At 47.0% G+C, this 21,487-nt stretch overlaps 1 protein-coding gene across 8 annotated transcripts in view; it reads right to left on the reverse strand.

Moving 5' to 3' along the window:
* Window positions 1-21,487, reverse strand: part of SZT2 (SZT2 subunit of KICSTOR complex) — a 2,035,845-nt gene that overhangs the window by 937,321 nt on the left and 1,077,037 nt on the right. For all 8 annotated transcript variants that reach the window (XM_069642429.1, XM_069642432.1, XM_069642427.1 and 5 more), the window contains one exon: window positions 14,242-14,305. In XM_069642429.1, the coding sequence (XP_069498530.1) occupies window positions 14,242-14,305 (64 nt within the window). The remainder of the gene's footprint in view (window positions 1-14,241; window positions 14,306-21,487) is intronic.

Genomic DNA, 21,487 nt, shown 5'->3' on the forward strand with positions numbered 1-21,487 from the left:
TGGCTGTGTAAGTATGACCCAGAGATCAGTGATTGGTTACTATTAGGAAAGACAGATCAGAAAAGAAACTGATACTGATTTTTTTCTGTACCGAGGATTCCCAGCCTGATGACAGGGAATATTCATGAGCATGTGAATCCATGCCAGACCCCATGCTGGAGAAGGGAAAAAATGAACACAAGCCAAAACAATGCCTTGGTTGAATCAGTCGAAAAAGCGTGGACGGATCACCTCAAATCTAAGGCACATTCCCTGGCGCGCCAAGGGCACACAATTCATCATAAATTTGGGACATTTTCTTTGAAACCGGTATTAATAGACAAAAAGTGACAGTAATATTGTCTTATGGAAGCGAAGTGATATCAAACTAGATTGTTCAATTCGGCAACAACTCGAAGACATCTTTTGGAGAAAAGTTCTTGCGCTTCCTCCGGCATGTCCGATGCCTCGCATAAGATATGAGACTGCTACTCAATCTTTAGAGGCAATCGTAACCTGGAAACAACTAGATTTCTACAGGAAAATTATCACAAATTAAAAAATACCAGCAATAGATACAATGCGGACCAGACCCAACACAAACAATGATGTAATATTAAATTACTGGAAAAACGAAACAGAGACCAAAAGATTGGCCGCTAATATATCGACCGAAATACTAATCAAACGTCCTCAAGCAGCAAAAGAGTGGATCCTTCAACGATTGGATCAAGATTTTAGAGCTCAAAGTCAAATATCAACTAGACCTTCATTGCGACTGTGAGATAAAAACGATCAATCAACTCCCAAACTATCTAACGTTCTTTCCAGCACAAAAGATACAAGATTCGTTTTTGAAACTGCGTCTCAACCTGTTGCACACACGTCAAGTGTTAGCTAAATCTAAACAAATTCTGACAACCCAACAGTTCTGTCGATTTTGTCAACATCCAGACACCGTAGAGTCTCTCAACCACGTCATAATGGAATGTAAAGTGCTGCAAGAAAAGAGAAACTCAGTCAGAGGCCTGTTTTTGAAACCTAACAAAGTTCTAGATCCAAAAGAACAATAGGCTCAGATACTTTTGGGAAATGATAAAAAAAAATGGTGATCACCATCATTCTTTTTTGGAACAATGTCATGGAAGGGAATAAAGATGAAGTATCTCCAGTGTGCTAAAGTTACAAAACGGAGAAATGTTGAGAACATGTAAAAGATGAACACAAGTAAAACTGTTGTAAAAACAAATGAAGTTTATAAATTAAACTAAATCATTGAAACAAAAAAATGAAATTGACTTTACTTACCTTTTTTCTTTCTGTGTAGATCCAGCACACCCCATCTTATGTGGAGTTCTGTGGAGTTACTTAGCAGCCCCTTTTTTCTACTTACCCATGTAACATTGTTTATGTTACCATCCCTACTTTAAATGGCTGGTGGCAGTGGTTTAATGTTCCTACCATTGTGACTTTCTACCGCAGGCTGAATCCTCAGCTGCAGTATAGCAAACATGGGTGACCATTGTGTCAAAAAGGCCCCGGTCATCTTTTTTCGCCATTTCTTGTTTGTGAGGTCTTTCTTGGGTTTTACTCTGCGCGCCAAACCAGGTTTAAGATCTTTGTTCATTTTGCCTTTGGCAGGCTTCAGTATTGAAAACCGCCTCTGGCTCCAGTGTGTCTGGCAGGGCAGGAAGTGAGGGAGGTGCCCGAAACTCCCCTGTCCTTAGTCTCTTTGGATACCTGAATGCACCAAGTCCTGATTGGCTGGCTCGCTGGCTGTCCTTGTAGGACAGCCACCCTGCTGTGTGAGTGACATCTTGGCTGTGCACGAATGGGAGAAACCTGCATAAAAGGCGAGGCTTCTTGGACTAAAGACAGAGTGGACCACTGGACGAAACATCCGACGAAGGAATCGTGAAGAGAAGCTTGCTTCATCCTCCTGGACCGTTGAACTGTACGGGCAAGCCCTGCTATTGTGCTGAAACTCCTTTTCTGAACCAACAAGAGAAGCTCCAGAAAGGATGACTTCTTCCCTTGGGTTAGTGGTACCAACTAACCCTGAGACGAACTTTTCTGTAAGACCTTCCCCAATTGGCTGTACTTCTTTGCTGATGCTGGAACCGAGTGCTAGGGGTCGAGAAATCCGTAGTCAAGTCAAAGTATTTAAGCCGGACTGAAGCACCAGGAAGATGCTGAGGTAGGACGACCCAAGCTTGAGTCACCTCACCAGAGTGCTGGACTCAAGGAGTGAAGGAAGCCCATCCAGTGTTCAAGATCTGCGGTGGTGCAGTTTACAGTGCGCTGAAACCGCAAAGTGCTGCTGAATTGCAAAGAGCCCGTAGCTGCTGCCGATCTCCGAACTGCGGTGCAGGAGTCCTCCAGGCGTCCTCCCTCTTGTCCCCACGACTGAGGCCCAGGAACACAGGATCTGCAACCCTGCAACCAAGACAGAAGCCAGCTGGATCCTCTTCTTCTAACCTAAGGTACTGTGTTCTGAGACTCAGGGTTATTGTCTGTAGCTTGCTTTTCTGAGTTGAGATATGCAGTAGCTGTTTTTCTCAGGTCTAACTTTCACAAGCCTAACAGCTTGTGGCCCACTACAACAAACTCTCTAACTTTGAGCAAGACTTTTTGTATTTGTATTTTATTTTATATAGCGCATTAAACCAAAGCACTGTACATTTTAAAAACAGGATACAGTACAAGAATAATGAAAGGTAAACATCAAAACATCAATTCTGGTAGTAGGCAATCAGGGGATATGAAGATGATGAGTTTTCAAAGAGAGACAAAAAAAGAGAATAAACAGTAATAGAGCAGATAGAGAGTGGGAGAGCATTCCAATGTAAAGGAGCAAGAAGCTGAAAAGATCGGTACTAGGACTGGGCACATGGAGGACGGGGAACGTACAGTCTAAAGAGACAGGAAGAGTGAAGAGAACGAGAAGGTGTGTATGAAGATACGAGTGCAGCAAGATAGTCAGGTGCCAGCCAATAGAGGGATTTGAAGACTAAGCAGAGAAAATTAAATTATTGTTGAGAGAAAAGGGGTAACCAGCCAAGTGAGGCAATTGAAGAGGAGATGGAAGCTTTATAAGAGAGAAGACAGAGTAGACAGAAGAATTGTAGATTGATTTCAAGGGAGCAAGATGATAGCACGGAAGACCAAAGAGTGTTAGAGCAGTAAAATAGTTGATAAAAGATCAGGGAGAAAATGAGAAATTTAGTAGCTTGAAAAGTGAGGAAAGGATGAACTTTATGAATATTATAAAGATGAAAACGACAGGAAAGATAAGAAAAATATGGTGATCAAAAAAGATTAGAATCAATTAGAGGCTAAGATCCTGAGCAGTGAGAGAAATAGAGAGACTAGTGGGAGGAAATGATATAAATCTAATATATCTAAATCTATATCCAAACTAAATGAATCTAAGCAGATACAACCATCAGAAATGCATTTACGCAAGTAATGCATGTCTTCTGATGTTTGTTGATATGCTTAGAATCACATACTGTGCATAGACTAGCGAGCAGTACCTGGAGTTGGAGGTGGGCTATGAGAAGGAATGGTACAGAAAGGATATCTTAATACTGCTTGTCCCACCTGGGAATCAGATTTAGAATGGTCATGTAGACAATAGTGTTTTGTAAAGGTGTGTACAGAACTCCAGGTTGCCGCTTTGCAAATGGACTCAAGGGGAACATTTGCAATGAATTCTATGGATGCCCCAGTGCCTCGAGTAGAATGTGCTCTCGGCTTGAAGGGCAGTTCTCTATTAGCAAGACCGTAACAGAGTGATGCATTGGACAATCCATCTAGATATAGTGGATTTAGAAACTGCATCTCCTTCTCTTCCTGCCGCCACCGAGACAAAGAACTGATTAGTTTTCCTCAGTGGTCTAGTTCTTTCCATATAAAACATGACTGCTCTGCGCACATCAAATGTGCGCAGGCTTTTTTCTCCCCAGTTTGATGGGTTTTGAAAGAACATTGGTAGTTCTATAGACTGGTTGACATGAAATTTTGAAATGAATTTCGGTGCAAACCTAGGGTGCGTGCGTAGAACTCCCTTATCTTTGTGAACTGTTACAAAGGGATCTAGTATAGAGAGCGCTTGTAGTTCACTTACTCTCCTAATGGAGGTGATAGCTATTAGGAAAGCAGTTTTAAGAGTAAGATTCTTAAGGGTTGCTTTGTGCATGGGTTCGAAGGGGGAGCCGATTAGCCTGGTTAGTACAACATTCAGGTCCCATCCGGGAGCTGGGTTAGATATAGGAGGGTGAATTCTCTTCACTCCCTCCATGAAGGATTTAATAACTGGAACTTTCCACCATGACACCTTCTGTTGAGACGTAGTGTATGCGAAGAGTGCAGCTAGGTGAACCTTAATAGAGTTAAAGACTAATCCTGAGTCTAACAAGTGAGTCAGGTATAGAACAATCTGTGTGGGAGAACAGTCAACGGGGTTGATGTTCTTAGCCCTACACCAGATGACGAACCGTTTTCACTTGCTAGAGTAGCAGTAACGAGTGTTCGGTTTCCTTGTTTCTCTGAGAATGTCCTTGCATCTCTGTGGGAGGTGCAAATGTCCAAATTCTATGACCTCAGGAGCTAGGCTGCCAAGTTCAGGGCCTGTGACAGCATGTTGTACGGGGAGGGTAGTTTTACCGGAGGAGACAGTGACATTTCCATCAGATGAGCGAACCAGGGTTGCTGGGCCCACATGGGGGGCACCAGTATCACGGTAACTGGTTCCTGGTGCATCTTGTGCACTATTTTGTTGAGAAGGGGAGTCGGGAGGTGTCAAAATGGTAGACAAATTTCCCTGACCATGTTATCCAGAGACCGTTCTCCTTGGAGCGGTTCTGGGGGTACTTGGAGGCGTAATCTTGGCATTGGGTGTTCTCCAGAGTTGTGAACAGGTTGATATCTGGGAAGCCCCATTCTGCGAAAACATTGGAGACAATGTCTTCGTGTAGTCGCCATTTGTATTCTGCGGGCAGAGGGAAGTCTCTGCTAAGTTCGTCTGCCAGAAGATCGAGTTCCCCTGGTACATGTTGAGATAATAGGAATAGCCCTGGAGAGTGAGTGCCCCCTTGCTTGTTCAGGTAGTACATGTCTATGGGGCTGTCTGTGAGGACCAGCACTGTTTTCCCTTGTAGGTGTGTCTGAAAAGCCTTCAGTGCTTTGAAGACCGCCAGCAGTCCCAGCAAGTTTATGTGTTTGGACGCAAACTTCATGTGCAGTCTGATGGGATAGGTGAGCCCCCATCCTGTGAGGGATGAGTCTGTGGTTAGAGTGGTTTCCACTGCGGGGGTGGCAAATGGTTTCCCTAACACAAGGTTTTCCTTCGACCACCATCGCAGCGAGAGAACCAAGGCCTGCAAGACCACCACTAGATCGTCCCATTGTCCGCTGGCCTGACACCACTGGCTGTTGAGCCACTCTTGCATTGGACGCATGCGCAGGCACGCGAGGTACCAAATAAATAAATACATGACGCCATCATTCCTAGCAATCGCATGGCTTTGCGTACCGTCACCTCTCGACCGGTTACATATTGAGGGATCTGAAACAGCATGTTTTGGACCCTCTCGTTGGAGGGGAAGACGAGGCTGTCCTTTGTTCGAATTAGAGCCCCTAGGAATTGCTGATCTGCTTGGGGTCTAAACTGGACTTCTTTTCGTGGATGGAGAAGCCCAGGTGGAACAAAAGGTCTACAGTCTTTTGGGTATTTGACAAGCATGTTTCGTACAAATCCCCTGTTATGAGCCTATGTCTGGGTTGTCTGGGTATTCTTCAATGCCCTCTACGGGGTCTTGTAAATCTTCAGTATTGAGGAACTCCTCATCTTCGTGAAAATGTGGCTCCTCTTCAGTGAGGTCTTATGATTCCATATCCTCTTGAAGTGGGTTAAAGAGTCTTGGATATTTGGCCCTAGGGACCTCATAAAGTATCTCTCTAGGCCTTTTAGGTGTAATGTGTTCGGGGGTGGACATAAACCTATCTAGTTTGTCCATACATGATTGGAATCTTTCCAAAGTCCACTGGGAACCCCCTGAACGGTCTAGTGGCGGAAAGGAGTGCTCCTCCGCCTCTATGCGTCGAGATCTCTCCTGTAGCATGGAGGATATACCCCCTTTGCCCTCTGAGAAACCTTTCAACGTGGGGGGAGGTTCCGGTGTACCTTCCGTAGGTTTCGGCGTCTCTCTGGCCCTGTGAGCGGGTGTCGGCGACTCTTTCGCCGTCCGTCTGTGAGCGTCAGTGGAGACTATACGAGCCAAGCTTTCGACGACTAGTTTGTCCGTCGAGGGTTGGTCATGAGCAGATTTCGGCATTGCCGGAAACTTTTCGCCGACGGGCACTCTCTTACAAGGCGTTTCGTCTGACGTTTTGGTGATAGCGCCCTTAGTAGCGGACGGCCCAGTCGCTAGTCGCGCATGCGGTTGTAACGCTCACCTGATTCCCGTAGAGGCGCCGGTCTTGACTGGGCGTATACCGTATCTTCAAAGGTGATGTGTAACACACGGCTGGCTCTTTGGGCTGGACCTCTGTGCACTGTATGTCTGACTTGAAGGGTAAGATGTCTGCAGATAGAAAATATGGGATTAAGGAACAGGGTTATTGAATGTCTCTCTCTTCTTCCCTTTCTCTTCTCCTGTAGAACCCCAAAGGTTAACGCTCTCACCTTAGGTAAGTGAACGCCGTGCTCTCCATCTGCCTCGGGTCAGGGTGCTGTAACCAGTTTCTTCACTGGATAAGGGGAGCAGGCCTCTTGACTTCAGAGGACTGCTGTCCGTCGTTTACTGCACGAACGGTAAGTTTCGAGTAATTCTAATGTCTTTAAAGTCTTTAATAATGATGTTTCTTGTTTTGCAGGGTTCCGGCGATGGCGGATGACGGGCTGAAGTGAGTTGAAGATGGAGCCCGTGTGATGAATAGAAGCGCCTGGAAGCACGTAAGTAAGCGCTTGTTGCCTGCTTCACGATGCGCTCTAACTGTCTTTTTATTTTGCAGGTACAAGTTCGGAGCGGCTGCAGGGTGCCGGAATACCCACTGGGTTAGATGTGGAAAGGAGTAATGGCACGTGAGTATTAAAGTTCCCCAATGTCTTTAAACGCACCTTGTTTTGTCTTTCAGATGCGGGATGCAGCGCCGAAGGCCTCCGGAGCGTGCGAAGAGTTGGTAAGCTTTTGTCTGTCAGATGCCGGAATGCAGTGTGAAGACCTCCGGAGCGCACGAAGAGTAGGTAAGCCTTTGTCTTTCAGATGCCGGAATGCAGCGCGAGGCGTTGGTGACAGCCGATGGACCAGGTAAGTGAAGAGCTGTCACTGAAGACCGTAATGCTAACCTGTTCTTTCTTGTCTTTATAGGTGTTGCTGAAGACTGGATTCAGGATGGTAAGCCTTTTTCCTTAGGCCCAGGATCAGATGCAGAAGACACGATGAGCGTTCTGCTGCAGAGGATGCAGAATAACGCAAAGCAAGATTCATCCATCGGGTGTGGTTTAAATAGCCTCCTGTAGTGCTTAGGTGTCTCCTTCCAGAGCCACGCCTAGGTAAGAAAAGAGTTCCTGCTTTCCAGAAGAGTTCCAGTGTTCTGAATCTAGGGAGTGGCTCCTGCCCCACCCAACAGGAAAAGTAGTTCCAAACAGAAGAGGATCAGAGGCTCAACTGGCAGGCAAGTAAGCAGCATGGTCTGCTGCAGGTAAGTCCACCCAAGCATTATGAGCCCGGCACTTCCAGCGCTGGGACTGGGCATATTTATGAGCCTGGTGCCACTGGCGCCAGGACTGGGTCCAAAAGGTCCCAATTGGGACTGGTTGGCACTCGGAACCTGGGTTATGGATCTGCTTCCAAGGGAGTTGGGAAAACCCTGACCTTTTGGAAGCAGAGATCATGACAGCGGTTGCGGGGAGGGCTGCCGGCCCTTACGGTGGGCAGAGGCTGCCGATGGATTCAGTGTCTCCGTTGGCGCTTTGGCCTTTTTCGACTTAGTCGATGAAGGGCCTTGGGTTGTGTGTTTAGTTTTTACTTTATGTCCGTCGGCGGGGTGTACATCCCCATAAGTAGGGCGTGAACCGAACTTTTCGGAGCCGGGGACATATGCGGAGGAGCAGGAGTGCTCCTTAGAGAGGTCAACAACCTCCGATACGGAGGTAGTGTTATCACTGTCCCCCTCGTCACATTTGGCAGTGGCGGCGGGTGAGGAATCAGCCTTCGACATAGCGTAGGCTGCCCACCTCTTGACCCTGCGGTCCTTTAAAGTTTTATGACAAAGACGTTTACAAGCCGCACAGCCTGCCTCGGTGTGGTCGAGGGGTAAGCAGCGGTTACACCGCTTATGCTTATCTTGCCACGTGAATTTGCCGTTACGAGGGCAAAATCTAAAGGGAGTCCTCTCCATAGCTGAGGATGCACTAATAAGTGATAACGACCCCGAAGGAAAGAGGGGGAGAAGAGAAAGGCATTCTAAAAGGAAATAGAAATGTCCCAGCAACCCCCACTCTCCCTACTGAATAGGCCAGCGAAGCCAGGCCACGTGTTCAGCAGCGCCGACAGGGTCGACTCCGTCGAAACCACCACCGTCGAATATCTTGACTCGGCGGGGAAGTTGCTTAGCCGTCGAAGAGAGGGCAGGAGGCGTTTGGATTTAAGGATAACTGACAAAAAACGACCAAGTGTCGAATAAATGGTAATGGCAATGTCTCCTACCAGCTCCGCATAAGGCGACCAGTATTCTGGGTGGAAAAAAACAATCTGAGGGACCGCGACGCGTGAGGGATTTTGGGTACACTACACGTCACTATAGGGATAGTATTACAGACACGTCTATGTCGACGTCCCCTTTTCGATTACGAAAAACAAAATGCAATACTCCGCACTGACCACTGGATGTCGGACTACGCACAGCATGTGATTCTAAGCAGATTAACAAACATCAGAAAAGACAGTTATCATAAAGGGTGTGATAGGAAAAATATGCAGTGTGATTAGATGAAGATCTTGTTTTGAGCCAACGCCTTTCCAACCTGCGGAGAAGACATCGGATAGCACAGAGATGAGGGGAAAGCCAGGGTTGAGAATGTTTACGGGTGGGCTGGAAAGCAGGTTGAGACCAAGGGAAAGATGACGAGAAAGCAGATGCTGCCTCGTCAGCACTGAGAGAAGAAAAGTTTGAAGAACAAGGAAGCATAGTAGAACAGGTGTAATGAAAACGCGAGGAGTTGAAATTGAGTAGGTCACGCCGAAAAAATGTCTTTAGTAGTAGAGTAGTAGGGGAGATCAGGGCAATAGAGGGCAGAAGTGATATAGAAAGTAAGTAGTGGTCGGATAAGTAGACAGGTAAAGCTAATACGGAAGAAGCAGTAAAAATTGAAAGTAAGATTAAGTCTAATGAGGAACCAGAAATGTGGGTAGGGGCAGAAGAAAGAGGTGAGAGCAGGTGGGGATCAAGAATGGAAAGAAAAGGAGAGCCGAGTGAATAGAAGAGAGATGAAGATTTAAGTCACCTAATAGTACAAGCAGAGTTGGGCTGGGCAGAATACAGGACAGAAGATAATCAATCTAATCACAAAAGGAACCAAGTGGGCCAGGGGGAAGGTAAATAATAAGAAAAGAGATAACATGAGGAGTGGTAAAGATTTTATAGGTAAATTCAAAAGAGGAATAAACTGGTGTAGCGACAGGCAGTGGAACAGAAGAGTAAGAAGAACGATAGAGTATGCCAGTGTCCCCTCCGCGACTTCTGGCTTGGGGGACATAAGCGAAAGTGGACAAAGGAACTAAGGGAAGCGGCAACAGTCGTGTTAGGGCGTAGAATCCAGGTTTCAGTGATACATAGAAAGTGAAAACGTAGTCTTAAAAAAGAAGTCCAGTACTGCAGTTTTATTACATAGAGACCTGGCATTCCAGAGGCCCAGGTCTATGGCAGCAGAAGTATCGGTAGTCAATGGATAAATGAGGTTAGGATTCGGACAGGGATATGTAGACTTATCATCTGATTGAAAGGTGATAGAACATTGGGTATTGTAATAGTCATGAAAATGCAAACCAGTACACCTTGATGGAATTCCTGATGCCGGGCGAAGGTTTGCCCGGTGGCACTGTGGAAGAAAAGGGGTTGCAGGGTAACATGGCAATAGGGCCATCAGCCATTGCTACTCTGGGTAGTGCACTTCAGCGGGGTAGCCCAGGACCTTTCCACAGCTGTTGCCTTACGGGTCCTGTGCAGTTCAGCGAAAGTTTCCCGGCCACACATCATGCTGATATGTTGAGCGGCACAGCTTTCATGCCCGTCTTTGTATTAGCAATGCCTGGCTAATGGGCAGCAGTTTAGCGTAATGGCAGCAGCCACTCCATTCCCAGTGTGGGTGGTTTCTGAAGGAGCCTTCTCACCATTACGGCTATCTTGAGCAGAAACAAAATGCAGAGGAAACAAGGCACCTTTACAATCGCCTTGAAATTACTGTTGTCAAACAGTCCTTTCTTTTTAGCAGAGTCTTTCAAATGTTTAGTCACTTGGCAGTGATGGGACATTTCCAAATGAAAGAACCCCCTCGCACACCCTCTCCATGGCCCGGCTCCCTCCTCTTACCTAGAAAGTCTGGATCTGCTAATAAGTCAATTCAAGTGAGTAACACAAAGTTCTTTTTAAATATTTTAAATATTGTGGGAGGTCAAAATCAAAGCTCGCGCAAAAAGGCTTAATTTAAAGTTTTTATTCTGGTCAATTCCAAAATAATCTTTCCCCAAATCTACCACCTCAGTCCCTATTCACTAAAAGAAAGTAAAAAATGTTGCTCATCAGGATGTCTGTAAAATAACAAAAGTCGTCTGTCCGGAACCCAGCTCTAACTGGCTTGATGCTCATACAAAACAAATCTCTACTGCTCGAGTGGCCCAGAACCCGCCCTTTACACCAAAGACAACACAACTTCAAAGCTCCAGAGCTCCGACTTTGGCATGAATCCCTCCTGAGATCAGATGCACATCACCTGGCAGCCAGAAAAACATTGAAAAGATCAATATTGTGTGAATGGTTTAAATGTAAGGGTTATACATGTATCCTGACTCACCGTCCAATCAAAACAATTCCACTAAATCACGCTATATAGGTTTGTGACTGGTCGATGGTGCTTATTCTTCACCTCAGCACATTACTAATGTTTTCACTAGTTGACCCACTAGATTATTCAATAACTTTGACAAACTGGATAGCTCAGCGGCAACACGCTCAGCTTGGAAACCAGACGAAATGGTGCAACACAGGTCCACGCTTAGAAACCTCTGGGTATTAAGCGCGTTATAAATAACCTATCATATATCATAACCCATCACTCTATGCTGGAATAAATCATGAGGTTATTGATCACGTAAAATTGAGCTGCTGGAGAGATTTTTTAAACATCACTGTCTTAGGTGAGACCGCTCAGCGTGTCTACCTGCAGATACTGAAATAGACCTGGGATCTCTGACGTGAGCAGCGGCATCTTAAGGAAGTATACAGGAAACAGGATAAGGATTGGTGGAAGCTCCCATTCAAGGTAACTAGCATGGGAATTATTATTGGATACACACCTTTCCTCTACAAGATCAATTGGACAGCAAGATTTAATCTTGAGTTTTCTTCAGATGACAAACTGCTCACTCTGAAAATGCCCTGGTGCTCACTGTACACTCATGTGACTACTCTCCAGTGGAACAACTTTTTATGGAATGTGATAATATGTATAAGCGTCTAATGTATGAGAAAAAATGGCAATAGATGTGTTCTTTTTTTTTAGCTCCCTCATAGCCCCCTTTTCCCATTTTATTTGTTGCTTGTGGTCTTATGTTGGGTTACTGCATATTATGTCTCAACTATAATAATCAAAAACATGTTTCTACAAATTGTGATTTTGATTAAATGTACAAAATGTTGTCTGTTATTGCAGCCCTGAAGAAGACCTTTTGTACAGGGTCGAAACACATGCTGGCTATCCAGTAAACATAACATAGTTGATACTATATTGACTAGCGCATCTAATTTAGTCAATACGACAGGTGAGATTTGAATTGAGAGCAGAGGCAGTGTGTGGCACAAGTGGTCAACTTGTTTACAGCAGTTTAGAGTTTTGATTGTGACCTTGGTCACCTCATTTTGACCAGTGCTAGCCACCACTCAGGAACTAAAAATAGATAGGTTCAGAAATGTGAGCTTGGCTTTCTATTATACTGATAGATAGCACAACCGGGGGGCGGGAGGAGGCGTTTGCTAGAGTTTGTGTACTCTTCAGTGGTGCACAGCTGCTATGCGATTCATCCAGTATGCAAGCAGAAAATTGAAGGCGTAAATAGCGTTTCTTGCATATGCAGAGCCCAAGACTATGCTTTCTCGTAGAGCTTAGGGCTGGGGGATGTTGGCAGCAGCTAGACATTGGATTTAATTTATATGGATGCAAGGCAGGTATTTAAGTGGACTGGAACTTTACTGCACAGCCATACAGTCTTCAAAAACTGCTCTCGGGTCAGGGCGCGGCCTGGTCCTCCCATAGTCGTCCGTGAATAAGCACACGAACATTTTTCCAGAGCACAAGCCAAGAGCCTGAAAGCGCACACAGGACACATAGTGGTAGTTTATATTGTAACATGCTGTGAAACAAATAGGTGCAAGATAACCAGGGGCAGTTTTCCTACTCATGCAGGAAAACCCACAGCACACGCTCAGGGAGGATGAGACTATGTAAATAAATACATGACTGAGAGTTTGCTAACATTTCCCTACTGGGGAGTTATCATAAATATAAAGTGCAGCATGGCAAGGGTTCAATATGTGCTGTTAAGCCGCATGAAAGGGTTGCAGGCTTTAATCATCTTCACAGACATATCTGTCAAATATTAACATTAACTTGTATTCTTATTTTTAATTTGGATGTCCAGAATCTGGCCTGGAGGACAGATGTTAGGAGGCCACCTTAGTTATAGTGAACAGGGAACTCAGAGAGTAGTCAAAATCCAACCAAGGCAGCAATGGAGAGCAGTCCAGACTATCCTCAGGAGAGCGATATCAGATACTTGATTAATTATTTTGTGTGTGTAAAGGGCTAGAATAAATATTTGCCATTTTATACATTCCTGTATAAAATTGAATTAGTGTGTACTTCCCTTTGAGGACTCATTGAGAACCCTGATCCCACTCTCACTCTCCAGAGAATAGCCTTGACTGCTCTCTATGCTTACCTTGATTGGGTCTGGCTAATTTCTCTGTTCACTATAACCAGGGTGCACGAGAAAGAAGTGGTAAAGCACACTGTGGTGTCTATAATGTTGTGCAATTCAACAATTTAGAGCTATAAAGAAGCTCTTCCAAATGTAAAACGAGTTGAGGGTGCAAGGGAGAAATAGCTGACTCTGGTATCGAAAGTCAGTAACAGATATGTCAAACAAACAAAGCATCCATATATCATGGACACTCCCGTCCCTTGCACACCTATGAGTACTGAAGAAATGAAATTCAGTAAAATGTAAAGCAATGTGTTTTATCCATAACTCAATTTTTATGTATTGCCTAATTAGTGCCACAACTTCTAGAGAGATTTGAATGACCTCAGTTGGTAATTTATTCAATACATAAAGAAATGTTGTCAATTTCACAAATACATACTTGATTAGATTCAGTATTCAACATAAAAAGCAATGTTTACAGCATAAATTCATCTCAAAAGATTATCAATACAAATAGTAATCAATAATAACAAAATAAAGGTCTACGCATTTCGGGAGAGTTCCCTCTTCTTCAGCAGTAGTTTATCCCAGAGAAGGTATTGAAACCTTGGGAAATCTCAAAGACTTCCCTGTGTCACTGCACTGAAGGTGCTGTGTGCCATAATGCAAAAAGATGCCTATGGAGTTTGTCAGACTGCAAAAACCAAAAGAAACACAGTTACAATCACAAGAAAAATTCATCAGAGAGTGAGAAAAAGGTCTCACTCCCTCCAAGTTAAAAATTAAAAAGTCCTAGAGTCCAGCAAAAGTGCTGGGGGTCTCCAAGGTGGAGAGAAATTAGCACATTTCTGATAATTCTCCCTAACAGGCATATGTCATTTTTAGCATATATTTCCTTCTGTGCGTGGCCTCTCCTTTTCCCTGTGCGCACAATGCTTACTCCTTTAAGTTCCTGTGCCCTTCTCCACACAGTCATGCTGTTCTTCATCTATGCATCACTTACCACACTGTTTCCACAGAACATGCAGCTCAGTCAGTTTAGCGACGCCAGTCTTACCTCGCTCATCGTTACTTCGATGGCCTGCCGGTGCACGACGGGAAGTCTGGACAGAGCGGAAAGTCTGAGAAAGTGCAAGAAATAATAAGAATGTGAGCATTTATGCCATGAAGGTAGCAGCCCAATCAGTCATTGCAACAATGTCTCAGCATTTTGCACATCTGCCTTAATGGCCCTATAATATATTTTCGGAATATAGTCTCTAGCATTACCCTGTGTGGGGGTAAGGTTAAAGGGCTATGTTTCTTGATGGCGTGACATTTGGAGAGATATTGATATTGATATTTTATTTCTATTGTGCTCATACACAAGTGTTTCAGAGCCCGACAAGGCAAGGGAAGGGGAACAGAGAAGAAACAAAAACAACCATCTTACTAGGCCCAGTGACATTGAGAACGCGCAAGTGCATGGTAGAGGGGGAGAGGGAGAAGTGCATGGAAGGGGGAACAAACAGAGTGTGGAGCAAGGAGGGGGAAAAAAAACAAATAATAATAAAATTAATGAATAAAAAGGCAACAAACAGAGGGAGTGCAGCCAGCAAGTGGCAAGTGCTGGGTTTAAGGCAGCAGGCTGGGTAGGACTGATAAGTGCAGGAAGAACAAAAGACCAAAAACGGGGTAGGGACTGTGTGGGTACAGATACAGACCCCAGTGTGAGGGGTGGCCCGGAGGCAGTGTCGGTGGGTGGCAAGAGGAGCAGGTACCTGGGTCTGGAGGAAAGAGGGTGGCCCGGTGCATGGTGCCGAGGGAGAGTAGAATCAGCAGGGGTAAGGGGGGGCGAAAGCAGAAGCAAAGAGGAAGGTCTTGAGGTGCTTCCGGAACCGGAGATGGTTCTCCTCAAGTTTTAGAGTGACAGGGAGGCTGTTCCAGAGGGAGGCCCCAGCTGAAGACCGATCTACCCGCAGCTTGTTTCTTTGAGAAACGACTGACCCTGAGGGAATTAGAGGTAGAGGAGTGGAGTGGAGTGCTTGAGGTGGGATGTATTTGCAGAGGGATAGCTAAAGGTATGTTGAACCCAGGCCCCAGAAAGCCTTGTGGACAATGCAGAGGGTTTTGAATTTAATCCTTGCATCCACTGGGAGCCAACGGGGAGATTTCAGAGCTGGAGAGATACGATCCCAGGGTTTCAGGCCAAGGACAAGTCTCGCAGTCCTGTTCGGAATAAGTTGCAAAGGGCGGAGAGTAGAGGTAGGTAGATTAACAAAGAGGCTGTGGCAATAGTCCAACTTAGAGAGAACCAGAGATTGGGAGACAGTGAGCTTCTGGGGGAATTAAAGGAAAGCAAGAGTACCTCTGAGGAGGTGCAGTAGGAAGTTTGACTTTTTTGATACATCAGCGATGTGGGCGGAAAAGTAGTGTGGAATCAAAGGAGACACCAAGTTTCTTGGCCTTGCAGGTGGGGATAGGAGGATGCCAAGGGAGGCCGGCCAGAGAGTGAGGGGGAAAGGAAGGCGATGGTGTGCCGATGAGGAGGATCTCAGTCTTGCTGGCATTCAGACAAAGATCGTTGGCGGCACACCAATCTTGAATGGCAGTTAGGCAATCAGTGTTGAGAGAGGTGGAGGAGGTTGCTGAGGGCAGCCTGAAAATGAGTTGAGTGTCATCCGCGTAGCACTGGAAGTTTGAGCAGAAAATGGCAATACAGCGGGCAAGAGTTGCTAGGTATTGGTTGAAAAGCCACAGCGAGCGGTTAGACCCCTGGGGTACACCACAGGTGGAGAGGAAGATAGATGATAGAAGTTGGACCTGGGAGGGTCGATCAGAGAGGAAAGAGGTCAGCCAGACCAGAGCCTGATCGGTGATGCCAAGGTTATCACGGAGATGGTTGAGCAGGATGGTATGGTTGACCATGTCGAAGGCAGAAGAGATCGAGTAGGATGAGGACAGAGGGAATGCTAGAGTCAAGGTTGGAAAGCAGATCTTCACGGATGTTCAGTAGAGCAGTTTCTGTGCTTCTGTCGGATCTAAAGCAAGACTGAAGGTCATGGAGACAGCCAACAGAGTCAGAATGAAGGATTAGCTGAGAGATGGCCAGCTTTTCAAGGAGTTTGCCCAAGAAGGGGGCAATGGCAATTGGGTGATAGTTGGCCGGACAAGAGGGATCAGCTGTGGGTTTCTTGAGGAGAGGATGTACAAGGGAGTGCTTAAGAGGGGAGGGGAAGGATCCTGAGGCAAAGGAGTGGTTGCAGAAATCGGCAAGGGCCGGAGCGAGGGTATCAATGGGGTCCCTTGATAGTTTTAGAGGAACAGGGATAAACCTGTTTTGACAAGGCTTTTAGATTATGAAGGTTAGCATGTGCCACACTTAGATGTCATCCTTAACTTTAGCCCTCATCGCATCTAGACAGAAATATGAATGTTAGCAGGTGCCACACTTGGATGTCATCCTTAATTCTAGCTTCCGTCACTTCTAGACGGAGTTGTGAATGTTAGCATGTGCTACACTTGAATGAAACTGTGAGGGATGACAAATTCCACACCTGGATCAAATAGCGAACGATAGCGGGCATCACACCTTGACACAATTGACAGCAATGCCAACTAAATAATGCACTAACAACTTCAGCCCTCCGCATACACCTCTCAAACTCTAACAAACACAACCACAAGCCTAAATACAGCAATCCGCACAAACTTCACTACATTGCAACAACAAAACAAACCACACATAGACTTGCACAACAGCACACGACGACTACAGACTGTAAAACACCCCAGGCCCAGCCAACGGACCCACCGGGCTGAGGCTGCCATCAGCACATCACTGCTCTCTTGCACTTTTCCATCTTATTCCCACTAACTCACCCCCCCCTTTCTCCCTTTTCAGAGCCGCCAGAGCGCCAGGGGACCACTCCGGTGGTGATAGTGCTCGGTACAAATTAACGTAGATCGGACTTGTCTAGCGACCCCATCATGGGAGAATAGAGGAAAGGAAGAGAAGGAGGGAGGGGGGATGGCTAGAGGAGGGTTAGTGAGTTCAGACGGAGAGGGGAGAGGAGAGGGAGTGGAGGAGAGGGTGGACAAGATGTCCTGGGTTTTTGAGATAAAGTGAGAGGCCAGGGAAGGCCATTGCAAAGAGCCTGAGAGGCAAGGGGAGGGGTAGAGACTGCAGCAGGGTTGGCCAGCTCCTTGCAGATTTTAAAGAGTTCGGCCGAGCTGTTAGATGCCGCAGAGACACGGGCTTGAATGTGGACTCTCTTCTTGGTACGGACAGAGAGACGGTATTGCCTTTGGAGTAGGTGACAGGCCAGTTTGTCAGAGGATGAACAGGAATCCCTCCATTTTCTCTCAGCCGCCCTACACTTACGTTTAAGTGTAGCTAGGTCGGATTCGTACCAGGAATTGCACTTGGCTTTGGACTTCAGGCGGATCCTCATGACAGGGGCAAGAACATCAAGAGTATCAGAAATAGAAGAATAGAGAAAAGACAGGGCTGTGTCAGGGTGTGAGTCAGCCAGAGGATGTGGGGGGGGGGGTGGGGAGTAGGTGGCAGCAAAAGCCTTGACTGACACACGCTTCATGGGCCGGATATCCAGGAAGGTAGGTGGCAGTGTTGGGATAGGCTTGGCTTGGGGGGAAGAGAGAGAGAGAGATAAGAGGAGAGGAGGTAGTGGTCACTCCAAGAGAGGGTAGTGGAGAGGGGGATAGAGAGGGGGAGGCTAGAGGAGATCAAGACATCAAGTGTGTGCCCTGCAGAGTGCGTTGGGACAGAGGGGAGGATAGAGAGGGAGAGGGAATCGCAGAGGTTGCGAAAGAGCAAAGTTGAGGGACAGGGAGAATCAAGGTGAATGTTGAGGTCACCAAGGAGGAGGAGTTGACATGGTTGAGGCCAGAAGAGGAGGAAGAGAGGTCAGCCCACTCCGAGAGAAAAGAGGTGATCTGACCAGGGGGCCGGTAGAGAGTGGCAACAGTTAGATAGTGGCTAGGAGAGATTGAGAGCCTGCAGACAAGGCATTCGAAAGAGGAGTAGATCTGTATGAGAATGATGGTAGTAGGAATCCACTCTGGAAAGATCAAGCTACACCCCCTCCGGGCCGAGTGGACCTGGGTGCAGAGAGGATCTTGTAGCCATCAGGGAGGAGAGTGTCAAAGCTTGTGACAGAGCTGGCCGTGAACCATGTCTCTGTAAGAGCAAGGACATCAAGGTCAAGTTCTTCAAGGAGGTGGCAGATGTCAGAGGAGTGTTTGACAGCAGAGCGAGAGTTGAGAGTGGGAAGATGGAGAAGGTTGCCGGCCTTAAAGACCTTCCCAGGAAGAGTACAAATCAGAGGTACGTCCTGCGGAGTTGTGGAGGTAGCCAGAAGAGGAGCAGAAGAGGGAAGAGTCGGCAAGGTAGCCAAGGAATGAGAGGAGGGGACAGCCGGAGAAGAAAGGAAGTTGATGAGGCGAGGGAACCGCCCATCAAAGAGGAGGATATTGGCCTGGGGACCTTGGACCACAACAGTGCCATTTACGTAGACGTTAAGGATGACTCTAGAGGAGTCGAAAAAAGCCATGAGGACTTTGCAGCACGTGCCACCATTTATGGGAGAGGAGGAGACGGGACAAAGCACAGAGATCATATGAGGGGTCCATAGATCCGGCGAAGGAACAACAAAGAGAATGTCGGTGAGGGTCTGTCTTGAAGACGCGCTGGGATAGGTATCAGCAATAGGGAGACCAGGCTTGGAGGCCAAGATAACCTTTTTAAACTTCTTCTTTCCAGAATTAGTGAGAAGGGATGGATAGTTGATAGAGAAGCAGTTGGAATAGAGTGAAGAAACAGACAGCACCATGAGTGTGTAGAGAGGAGGCAGAGGGAGGAGTAAGCAAGCACAGCGGTAAAGAACAGTCACTGGGCTAGCAAGTTACAATCAATGGTAAAAAATTAAATGCAAAATACACCCAAGTTTGACTTTCAAGTTAAATGCAAAATACACCCAAGTTTGACTTTCAAGTTAAATGCAGAAAACAACCAAGTTTGACTTTTAAGATACATAAGGCCCTCTAGTTAAGGAGTCAAGTGAGAGTCAGATGGTAAGGGTGAGTACAGAAACGACTACCTTTTGAGAAAATAACGAGAGCTGAAAGAGTACCAGCAGAGGTGGTAGTACAAAGGAAGAGAAAGACTAGAGAGACAGAACCGAAGAACAAATTGTGGAACGGAGACTGCTAGGGAGGAAGCACAATTTCAGCTAGAGTACTGGAAAAATACAGATTCAGAACAACGCATTCTGCTACCCCCGAACGGAATGCAGAGACAAGCAGTGCTTATGTCGTCGGGGGTAACGGGACATAATAAGAAGGAGACAGGGTGTGCGAGAGGGGTTGGAGCGGGAACTAGGGTTTGAGGTGCTCCTGCCCTAAAGCAGAGGGGGTGAGGGAGGGACACGGAAAGCAACCCTGCAGAGAAGTTACATAGATGGGTTCCCAACATGTGTTTGCTTAATTAAACGTTATTTTAAATAATCAAAATACATAAAACTTTGAACCAGAGGGAAGTATTGTTTGCTTTTTTTTTGTAAAACACGCCCTTATTCATCAGTGTATATTATTTTTTTTAAAAATCTATTCATTGTACCTATGTACAATTTAATACATTCATTACAACATGAAAGCATGATTACTAACATAACACAAATACAGAAAAAAATCTCTAAATGAATACGAGACCGAGTACCTAGAAATAATACATTGTGATTTGTACAAATTAAAATATATACAATAAATCAATACATGACCAACAGTAAAAAACACAATACACTAAATTCTTGCAAGCACACTGTATGACGATGTGCCGCTGTGGGAGTGATATTACGTGTTTAGGCTGAGCAAAGAGTGGATTTTACTGCAGATCACTTACTTGTGTGGAGCTTGATGCAGTAACCTTGCAGAGGCGGTCCTCTGCAACATCAGCGCTTTTTTGTGCGAAATCTACTCAGACACCCGTAGCACATATTTTGTGAGGAGCTGGTGCAACAATCTAATTTAATGGCAGATTAACAAATCCAACCAAAATGGAAGCCAACACTCTCTAATGTTCAGCAGCAAGGCAGAGCAGTCAGGCTGAACTTCAGGAGGAAAATCGGCTGGTATTGCAGAGTCGGACCGGGACAATAAATAGGCCCGGACACCCCAAAAAAGTGCCCACCCCTCGCCTCAAAAAAGTGGCCGGGGGGGCGTGGCCTGGAGCGCCACGGATGAGGCTGCTCCATTGATGGCCTCCGTTGGGGTCCGCGGCTCTGACTGATCTTTCACCGGTTCCCGCTATGCTGTAACGGCCTCCTGGCAGGGATCTGAAGCGGAACGTCTCCTGCACCCGTGGCTAGATTCCTGGCCCCTAACACGGCAGAGTGGCTGAAAACGCGGCATTGGAACTTCTCCGCGGTGTTCCCTGCCGTGATTCAAGATGGCGGCCGCGACTGGGGCCCTTTGCCGCCGCGCCCCGTTGGCGCCCTTCTGCCTGATGCAGGGAGGGGCAGTGTGGCTCCAACATGTAACAGCACTCTCGTAGTACCTGCCGCCTCCCCCTCATCTGCACGGGGTCTTCGACTGAGACGGCCAGTTCCGACGACCACCAATCCAACGCCGAGAGCAACAGCGCTGCATCCTCCCCTCCCGCCTGGGCCTGGTGACGCTGGGCCTCCCCCGCAAGACGAGCTCTGGCAGACTCTAAGCCAGCGGTGCCTGCGACCCCCACCTCCAGCGCGGTTGGTGCTCTACTTTCCAGGCGGGCGCCGCTGGCCCCACTAAGCATTCCAAGCCCCGACGGACCCGCCGCCCAGCAGCTGGCACCCTGAGGAACCGACAACGCGCCACTCTCGAGGTGAGCGCCTCTGTCCCCATTGAGTGAGGTGGCCCTGAGCCTCCCCACTTGCATCCATGACTGGCTTCCCCCGGGGGCTTGCCCGGAGGCCCGCCACCATCCCCGAGGCCTACCGGATCTTGCCCCCCCCACCTCCTACTGATCGTGGTCCGCTTCCACTGCGGTGGTTCTGGTGCTCCTGCAGCTTCCTGGTGCGCCCCTGCCCACCGTCGCCACGCACCGGCAGAGCCGAACCACCTCCACCCCATAGCTTTGGATCCGGGCCTCTCACCTTGGGTGGCTTCTCCTTACGACACGATTACTACTCCGCGAAGGCACTCCTGCCTCTTCTCCCTGAGAAATCTCCTGGGGCGCCCCGGCCCACTCCAGTTCTATCGCCACCTTAGACTCCTGTGGCCCCTGGCAGCAAGCATATTTCTCCCCCCCCCCTCTTAAGCCATGA

The sequence above is a fragment of the Ambystoma mexicanum genome, chromosome 1q (assembly GCF_040938575.1).
Source record: "Ambystoma mexicanum isolate Mex_15411 chromosome 1q, UKY_AmexF1_1, whole genome shotgun sequence".
NCBI lineage: Eukaryota > Metazoa > Chordata > Amphibia > Caudata > Ambystomatidae > Ambystoma > Ambystoma mexicanum.